At 43.2% G+C, this 10,158-nt stretch overlaps 1 protein-coding gene across 1 annotated transcript in view; it reads right to left on the bottom strand.

Annotated features, from left to right (window-relative positions):
- cwc15 (CWC15 spliceosome associated protein homolog) overlaps positions 1–10,158 on the bottom strand; it is a 93,359-nt gene that overhangs the window by 52,223 nt on the left and 30,978 nt on the right. Inside the window, exon 5 of the mRNA XM_043691483.1 lies at positions 6,600–6,725. Coding sequence (XP_043547418.1) covers positions 6,600–6,725 — 126 coding nt within the window. The remainder of the gene's footprint in view (positions 1–6,599; positions 6,726–10,158) is intronic.

Here is a 10,158-nt window from a genome sequence, read left to right as displayed (position 1 = left end):
CTAGTCCTCACCGCCCACCTCACCAACCTCGGGACACATCACATCATCCTCTACTATTTCTGCCACCTACAAACAGACCCCACTACCAGAGACATATTTCCCTTTCCACCCCTATCTGCTTTTCCTAAAGACCATTTCATCCACCATTCTCTTGTCAGGTCCGTGCCCCCACCAACCCATCCTCCCCTCCATGTCACTGCAGGAACTGCAAAGCCTGCATCCGCACCTCCCTCCTCACCTCCATCCAAAGCCCAAAAGGAGCCTCCCACATCCATCAGAGTTTTACCGGCACTTCCACACATCATTTACTGTATCTGTTGCTCCCGATGTGGTCTTTTCTATACTGGGGAGACAGGACGCCTACTTGCAGAGCGCTTCAGGGACACCCGCACCAACCAACCCCACTGCACTATTGAACGCTTCAACCTGCCTCCCACTCCACTGAGGACATGCAGGTCCTGAGCTTCCTCCACTGCCACACCCTAACCACCCAACGGCTGGAGGAAGAATGCCTCATCTTCCTCCTTGGGACCCTCCGACCACACAACATCAATGTGGATTTCACCAGTTTCCTCATTTCCCTCCCTCCCTACCTCCTCCCCGCATTCCCAAGTCTAACCTTCCAACTAGGCACCACCCCCATGACCTGTCCTACCTGTCCATCTTCTTCCCCACGTATTCACTCCACCCTCTTCCCACCAGAGGTGAGAGTAGAGCCCGGGTCCCTGGTGCTCTGACGCAGCTAATCACTGTGCCACTGTGGCGCCATTTCTCCGTGTATCCCATGGGATCTAACCTTGCTGGCAAGTCTCCCTTGAGGAACCTTGTCGAATGCCTTGTTGAGGTCCATGTGGCTCACGTCCACTGTTCTGCCCTCATCAGTCCTCTTTGTTACTCCTTCAAAATAACTCAAATCAAGTTTGTGAGACATGATTTCCCACGCGCAGGGCCGTGTTGACTGTCCCTGGTCGGTCCTTGACTTTCCAGGTGCGTGTGGATCCTGTCCCTCGGGATTCCTTCCAGCAACTTGCCTACCACTGACATCGGACTCACCAGTCTACAATTCCCTGGCTGGTCCTTACCACTTTTCTTAAATAGTGGTACCACATTGGCCAACCTCCAGTCTTCTGGTGCAACTCACCTGTGGCTGTCGATGATATAAACATCTCAGCAAGGGGCCCAGCAATCACTTCTGAATAGTGGGAGATGACCATGTAGTTTCTTTTACATTCTATCTGCAAGACAGAGAAACATACCACCCTACCCCTAGGCATCCAGTTTCTGGCAGGTCAGCAGAACAAATTAACCCTTTAACATCTCATTCCCTCCTTATCATCTCATGATAACAAAAATGGAAGCTGAAAAAGGTGATATCAGCTTATTCATAAGAATATTACCCAGCCAGTATTTAAATAAGTTATTAACACATAACATACAATGATTATAACAACAAAAATTGCTAGTCCATGCAGTAGATAGGTCCTCCAAGATTCTCCCATGTGGAAAAAAAAGTTCACCAGTAAAGTTCTTAAATTTAGTCCTTAGTGACCACTCCACCCACTCCCAAGTTGAGTGGAAATGAGTCAGTTATCCAAAATCTCCTTCAGAAACCCCCTCATCTCACAAGTCTCATTCCTGAAGAAGGGCTCTTGCCTGAAATGTCAATTCTCCTGCTTCTCGGATGCTGCCTGACTTGCTGTGCTTTTCCAGCACCCCACTCTGATCTCCAGTATCAGCAGTCCTCATTTCTCTTTGTTTGTTTATCTTGTCCATGCCCATCATGATTTTGTAAACCTCTATAAGGTCACCCCTCAGCCTTCACACTCCAGGGAAAACAGACCCAGCCTATTCAGCCTCTCCCTTATATCTCAAACCCTCCAACTCTGGCAACATCCTTGTAAATCTTTTCTACACCCTTTCAAGTTTCACAATATCCTTCCTATAGGAGGGAGACCAGAAATGAACACAAGTGGCATTGTGTTAATATAAATAAACTAGGGAAGCTGGTGCAGTTTAATTTCAAACAACAGATCTACAATTCAAAGCTAGCCTCAGTAAAAGGGACAACAAAACTACAATGAATTGCTGTAAAGAGCATTCTGGAAAGGAATCTGATGTTACCTGGTCTGGCCGACATTCAAATCCAGACCCAGAGCAGTGTCCAACTCTTATGTTATAAATGAAATAGCCTAGCAAACAACTCCTTTCAAGGTCAATTAGAGCTAATCTTGCTGGTGACATTAATTATTCATGAAACAATAAAGAAAAGTTGAAAGTGAATAAACCCGAGCTATGGAGGAGTCGCTTGAGTTATCTAGAGACAGCTAGTTACTAGTGCAAGATTGCTTGGATGGTCATTTGTCACCAGTTGTTGTCAACAAGAGAGAATTGGGGCGAAATCCTTGAGGCAATGCAGGGGAAAACAAAGAAGCCATTGCTGGGAGATCACTATAAATCAAATAGGTAGTGTTATGACTGAGATTGGAGGAGTGCACTGTCATTCCTCTGTCATTCCAATTTCGTCAGACGTCACAATATTCAATAAAAAATTATTTTACCTAAGTCCCAAAATAATCAGTTGTATGCTTTCTCTATAGTAGATTTAGAATTAAAAGATCCATCAACCAGCTTTCTTTCACAAAAAAAAAATTAATGAAGATTTAGGACTGGTTAATGTACACAAAAAAACACAAAGAATTGAGGATGCTGGAAATCATAAATCAAACGAGAAATTGATGGAAAACCTCAGCAAATCTGGCAGCATCTGCAGAGGGAAAGCAGAGTAAAGTTTCAGGTCCAGTGACCCTTCTTCAGAACTGATTGTAATGAGGGAAGGTTCTGAAGATGGAGTAGGGTAGGGGGAGGAGGAAAACTAAACAGTAGATGAAGATGGAGTCCAGAGACAGAGAATAACAATTCAGCAGATACAGAATAGATAAAGGTCAGCCTGGAACAATGAACACCTGTTAATGGGAACCATTAGTGGCTGATAATGGGTTGTTTGTGATGGCAACGCCTGTAATGACAAGACCTGGTGTGTGGGTGTGGGGGTAAGGACATGGGAGAAGGTGTTACTATCATTATCAACTACTAACAGTTCCCATTGGCAGCTATTCATTCTCCCAGGTGTGCTCAATTATTATTGCTCAGGAAAAAGAATCATGCTACAGGGAAAATGAGGTAACCATGGCTGACTAGGAAAGTCAGGGATAACATAAAAGCAAAAGTGAAAGAGAAAGCATATAATGTGGCGAATGGCAGTGGGAAATCAGAGGATTGAAAAGCTCACTAAGACCACAGAGGGCAACAAAAAAAGAAATAAGGAGGGAGAAGATTAAATATGAGGGTACGCTGGTCAGTAATATAAAGGAATTCTAAGTTTCTTTAGATATAAGTAAGAGCAAAAGAGAGGCAAAGGTGGAGATTGGGTTGCAATCTCTCCAACATTGTCTCGTACAGGACAAAGGTGGAACTGGTCAAAAAGTTGCAGAAAAAATTGTGAGCATGTGTGTGTGGGTGCTATTAGGAGACTCCCCCACCCCCCACCCCACAAAGGCAGCATTAGTCTTTGCCTTACTCCGGGTTGCAGGGCGACTGCGGGTGGATGCAGATGGGGGTGGGGGGGAAGAGGCCATGGGGGGGTTCACGCACGGTGGACTACTGTCTCATCTCCTGAATGGGGAGCACACTTAACAGAAAACTCCAAGCCCCAGAGGAAAAGCATTGAATCAATTAACTGAATAATCAATTATCTGAACGAAATAGTGCCGTCCATCTCATTCGGATAATCGAGGTTCCTCTGTAATTATTTCATGCCAGTCTTCACGGTGGAAGACATGAGTAATATCCCAAAAATTAAAGATAGAGGGGCCAGAGCTGAGTATCGCGGCCATCACCAAGGAGAAAGTGCTTGAAAAACTGAATGGTTTGAAGGTGGATAAATCATCTAGACCAGACAGACAACAATCCAGAGTTCTAAGGAAGATAGCTGAAGAGTTAGTGGAGGCATAAGTGATGACTTTTCAGGAACCGCTAGAATCAGGAAGGGTCGCAGAGGACTGGAAAATCACCAACATGACACCTCTGCTTAAAAGGGGAGTAAGGCAAAAGATGGAAAATTAAAGACCGATTAGCCTAACCTTGGTCATGTTTAAGATCTTGGAATCAGTTGTGAAGGATGAGATTGGTGAATGCTTAGAAATGTATAGTAAAATAGGGTAAAGTCAGCATAGTTTCATCATGCCTGACAAATCTGCTAGGATTCTTTCAGGAAGTAACAAGTAGGTTAGACCAAGGAGAGCCAAAGGATGTTACCTACCTGGACTTCAAGAAAGCGTTTTAACAAGGTGCCACACAGGAGGCTGCTGAGTAAGATAAGTGCCCATGGTGTTAGAGGCAAGGTGCTAGCATGGATAGAAACTTGACTGGCTGGTAGACAGCAGAGAATGGGAATAAAAGGGTCCTTCTTAGGATGGTAGCTGGTGACAAGTGGTGTTCAGCAAGGGTCGGTATTGAGACCACAACTTTTCACTTTATAAAGTAACGATCTAGATGAAGGAACTGAGGGCATTCTGGCTAAGTTTGCAGACAATACAAAGACAGGTGGAGGAACAGATAGCATTGAAGAGGTGGGGAGGCTGAAGGATTTGGAAGGTTAGAAATGGAAAAGAAGTGGCAGATGGAGTACAACATGGGAAGTGTGAGGGGTCATGCACTTTGGTAGGAAGAATAAAGGCTACTTTTTTAAATGGGGAGAAAATTCAGAAGTCTGAAGTTCAAGGAGCCTTGGGAGTTCTAGTCCAGGATTCTCTCAAGGTAAACTTGCAAGTTGAGTCAGTAGTTCCCTACCACTAATGTGAGGTTCTGTAATTGCTTGGATTATACCTGCTACCTTCTTAAACAATGGGACAACACTGACTATTCTCCAGTCCTCTGGGACATCATCTGTGGCCAAAGAGAGTACAAAGATTTCTGTCAATGCTCCAGCAATTTGTTCTTTTTCCACTTTCAATATTCTGGGATCGATTCCATCAGGACTGTCCATTTCTATGACTCCAAGACATGGGGACTTATCTACCTTAATATTTTTAAGATGCCCAACACCTCTCCCTTTTTAATAGCAACTTAGTTTAGAAATTTCAAACTCCCTTCTCCAAGGTCATCTTCCACAAATTCCGTCTCTTTGATGAATACCGACGCAAAGTATTCGTTTAGGACTTCACCTACCTCTTCTGGGTCCACACATAGATTCCCTCCTATGTCCTTGAGTGGGCCAACCTTTCTCTGACTCGTCTTGTTTTTTTATATATGTATAAGAAGCCTTGGGATTCTCCTTAATCCCTGTTTGCTAATGATTTTTCATGATCCCTTTTAGTCCTTCTAATTTCTTGTTGAAGTTCTTTCTTACTTTCCTTATATATTTCAAGGGTTTTATCAGTTCCCACCCTCCTAGACCTTTTTGACAAGGTCATAACATCCCTGGTCATCCAAGGATCACGTAACTCGCCATACCTATCCCTCATTCTCACAGAAACGAGCCTCCCTTAACTCTTATTAACTGCCATTTGAAATATACCAAATGTCCCTCACACAGTTGCCTCTATTCAAAATTCTCCAGATCCTGCCTAATATTGTTGTAGTTTTCCTTCCCCCAACTTAACACCTTCACACACGAGGGCTGCTGTTATCCCTACCCATGAGTATCTTAAAACTCTCAGTATTATGCTCAGTACTCCCAAAATGCTCCCTCATGGAACTTTACTCAGTTGGCTGGGCTCATTTCCCAAAGCCAGGTCCAGTATAACCCCTTCCCTGGTTCAACTGTTTACATACTTTGTCAGGAAACTCTCCTCAATGGTCCATACAAATTCTGGCCCTTCCAAGCCCGTGGCATGAAGTGAGTCCCAGTCAATATAGAGGGAGTTAAAATCACCCACACCATCCTGCCATTTTTACACCTTTCCAAAATCTGTCTGCATATTCTCTTCTCTATCTCCCATTGGTGGTTGTGAGGCCTGTAGTATACCCCCAGCATTGTGATTTCACTTTCCTATTCCTGAGTTCTACCCATATTGCCTCACTGCACAAGTCCTCTGATGTATCTTCCCTCAGTAGAGTCGTGAGATACTCCTTTACCAATAATGCAACTCCCCACCCCTTTCACATCCCTTTCTATCACTCCTGAAACTTCTCACTATTATTAGAACTATTATACTTCTCACATTGAAACACAAGTGTTTCAGACCACATCCTCGGCTTTTTTCAGCAGTGTTTCCCTGCCTGTCCTTGTTCTTAATCAGGTTTGCCTCTGTTTCTACCTCTACCCCATTTCTACATCAACTGCCCTACTCCTCTGGCTCCTATCCACCTGCCAAGCTAGTTCAACCACTCTGCCAAGTACCTTCCTCCAAATAACCAATTTTATTCATTTTTAATGCATCCACAGCAATTTTGAACTAGCAGAAAAAAACCTAAGGAGGACGAAATGAAATCTTTAAATAAACATACATTTAAAAGTCACAGATTAGTACTTATACTGAACACGTATTTAGATTTAAGGAAAAACTCAAAAATATTTTGAATAAGAACTTAAAACTTACCTTTCGTGCTTGCTCTTCAGCACGTTCTTTTTTAATTTTCTCTAGCTCAGCCAAAAGGGCAGCAGTGTCATCATCATCATCATCTTCACTACTACTGTCTCTATCAGAATCTTCTTCCTCTTCTTCCTAAAAGACAATAGAAATAACAAAATACAAATATAAGCTGAAGAAGCTACCAAGTAGCCAGCATACCTTAGGTTGCTGAGGGAGGTGAGATGGGGAAATAGCTGGGGCCCTGACAGATATTGCTGTGGCATCCTTAAACACAGGTGAGGTGTCGGAGATCTGGAGGGTTGCTCAGGTTGTCCCCCTGTACAAGTAGGATAGTAGGGATACTTCAGGTAACTACAGACCAGTGAGCCTAACGTCAGTGGTGGGAAAAGTTGAGGGATAAAATCTATTTATATTTGGAAAAGAATGGGCTTATCAGTGATAGGCAACACAGTTTTGTGAGGGGGAGATCGTGCCATACCAACTTAACAGAGTTCTTTGAAGAAGGGACCACTTTGCTAGATGAAGGAAGAGCTGTAGATGTCATATACGTGGACGTTAGTAAGGCGGTTGATAAGGTTTCCATGGTAAACTAATGGAGAAAGTGAAGTCACGTGGTGTGCAAGGTGTTCTAGCTAAGTGGATAAAGAACTAGTTGAGCAACAGGGTCAGACAGTAGTAGCTAAAGGGAGTTTCTTGAAATGGAGAAAGGTGATCAGTGGTGTTCTACAGGGATAAGTGCTGGGGCCACTGTTGTTTGTAATATACATAAATGTTCTGGAAGAGGGCATTGTTGGTCTTATCAGTAAGTTTGCAGATGACATGAAGATTGATGGAGTAGCAGAAAGCATAGGGGACTGTCAAAGAATACAGGAGAATAGGATAGACTGGAGAGTTGGACAGAGAAGTGGTAGATGGAATTCAATCCAGGCAAATGTGAGGTGATGCACTTTGGGAAGTCTAATCTAGAGCGAACTATACTATAAACAGAAGAGCCTTGGGAAAAGTTGATCAGCAGAGAGATCTGGGAGTTCAGGTCCATTGTACCCTGAAGATGGCTGCACAAGTGGATAGAGTGGTCAAGAAGGCATATGGTATGTGTGCCTTCATCGGACGGGGTATTGAGTATAAGAAATGTACAAGGCTTTGGTTCGGCTGCATTTAGAATACTGTGTACAGTTCTGGTCACCACATTACCAAAAGGATGTGGACGCTTTGAGAGGGTGCAGAGAAGGTTTATGAGGATGTTGCCTGGTATGGAAGGTGCTAGCTATGAAGAGAGGTTGAGTAGGATTGTTTTCATTAGAAAAAAGCAGATTGCGGGGTGGACATAATTGAGGTCTACAAAATCATGAAGGGTATAGACAGGATAGATAGAGATAAGCTTTTTCCCAGGGTGAAGGATTCAATAACGAGAGGTCAGGCGCTCAAGGTGACAGGTGAAAAGTTTAAGAGGGATACATGTGGCAAGTGGGTGGTAGGTGCCTGGAACACATTGCCAGCAGAGGTAGTAGAGGCAGGCACGGTAGATTCATTTAAGGTGCATCTGGACAGAGGCATGAGTAGGTGGGGACCAGAGGGTTACAGATGCTTAGGAATTGGGCGCTAGGTTTAGACAGTGGACTTGGATTAGCTCAGGCTTGGAGGGCCAAAGGGCCTGTTCCTGGGCTGTAAATTATTTTTGTTCTTTGTTCTTATGTCAACATCCTTAGGGGTTATGATTGATAAAAAACTGAGCCAATCTAGCGAAATAATACTGTAGCTACAAGAGCAGGTCAGAGATTGGGAATTCTGTGGCAAGTGACTCACCTCCTGATTCCTCAAAGTCAGTCCACCAAGGCACAGTTAAGAGTGTGATAGAATACTCTCCATTTGCCTGGGTGAGTGCAGCTCCTACAACACTCAAGAAATTCAGCACCATCCAGAATAAAGCAGCCTATTTGATTGATACTCCAACCAACCTCCTACATTCATTTTTTTCACTACTGACACAATGGCAGTGGTGTATAGATTTACAAAATGTACAGTAACAAGTTATCAATCTGTTTGACTACAGCATGCAATTCAGTAACCTCCACCAGAGAAAGATAAGGCCAGCAGATTCATGTAAATATCTCCAAATTCCCCTCCAAGCCACACAACATCCTGGCTTGGAATGATACAACCATTCCTTCATCTTTTGGGGTCAAAATCTTGAATTTTACCTTCCAAACAGCACTATGGATGTACCTACCACTGCAGTTCAAGAAGGAAGCACATCATCATGTTCTAAAGGGCAACTGGAAATGAGGAACAATTGTTAGCCCAGCCAGCAAAACTTATAACCCATGAATGATTTTATAAAAAATTGACTGAAAGCAACAGTTGTGGTAAATGGTTGTTTATCAGACTAGAAAATGGTCGATAATGATGTTCGCTAACAGTTAGATTGTTTACCTAGCGGTTGGAAAGAATTCCTCTAGTTATATTGTGATTACTGGGACAATTAAAAATTCAGAACTTGAATGAAGTGGACCAGATCTTATGCTTTTTAATTGTAAAAGCAAAGCTATTTTCATCTAATCTTTTAAATTCATCATACTTGTGCAACAGAATCTACATATTCAGAGATTTCACGTTAAGTAAGACATAACCAAATATGAAAAGGTTAGGATTTCACTTCTTGGCCATCAAACGGCCATATTCTATTTACATGGCATCGAATTTCAGTGCACTCATGAACTGCACAATTGGGCCACCTAGTGACTTAAATCCTCATTGCAGAAATGTCAAAAATTTCAAGCTCCCATTAATATAGATAAACTAAATTAATCGCCAATACATTCTGAAAAGAAAGAAAAGTTATCTATTTTTGCTCAACTGCAGTTCAATATATCGGCCCCAAAAAATAAATTTATAAAGAAAATTGGTTTATAAAATCTCAATTCACTTGTGTGCAGATTAGGAAAAGTACAATAGCAGTGAAATTTGGCACATATTTACAAAAGCAAAACAATACATATTAATTAGTATTTTGGTTGATGGTTAAATATCTAATGCAGCATTAGATAGTCATGCAGCATTATCAGGATACTGACCATGTGCTGGTTAATAAGTTGAAACTTTATTGCTGGAACAGCACAGCAGGTCAGGCAGCATCAAGGGAACAGGAGATTCGACGTTTCGGGCACAGAGTAACCCACCCAGTCCCATTTCCCTCTGACTAATGCACGTAACACGTTGGGCAATTTAGCATGGCCAATTCACCTGACCTGCACATCTTTAGACTGTGGGAGGAAACCGGAGTATCCGGAGGAAACCCATGCAGACACGGGGAGAATGTGCAAACTCCACACAGTCGCCCGAGGCTGGAATCGAACCAGGGACCTGGTGTTGTGAGGCAGCAGTGCTAACCACTGAGCCACCGTGCCGCCCTTGAGTAAATGTTTGGTGGGAGAAAGTGAGGACTGCAAATGCTGGAGATCAGAGTTGAGAGAGTGGTGCTGGAAAAGCACAGCAGGTCAGGCAGCATCTGAGGAGCAGGAGAATCAATGTTTTGGGCAGAGGCCCTTCAAGAGGAATGTGGCTT

Source organism: Chiloscyllium plagiosum, chromosome 6, assembly GCF_004010195.1.
Source record: "Chiloscyllium plagiosum isolate BGI_BamShark_2017 chromosome 6, ASM401019v2, whole genome shotgun sequence".
Taxonomy (NCBI): domain Eukaryota; kingdom Metazoa; phylum Chordata; class Chondrichthyes; order Orectolobiformes; family Hemiscylliidae; genus Chiloscyllium; species Chiloscyllium plagiosum.
Note: the sequence above shows the minus strand (reverse complement) of the source record. Positions and strands in the feature narration are given on the sequence as shown.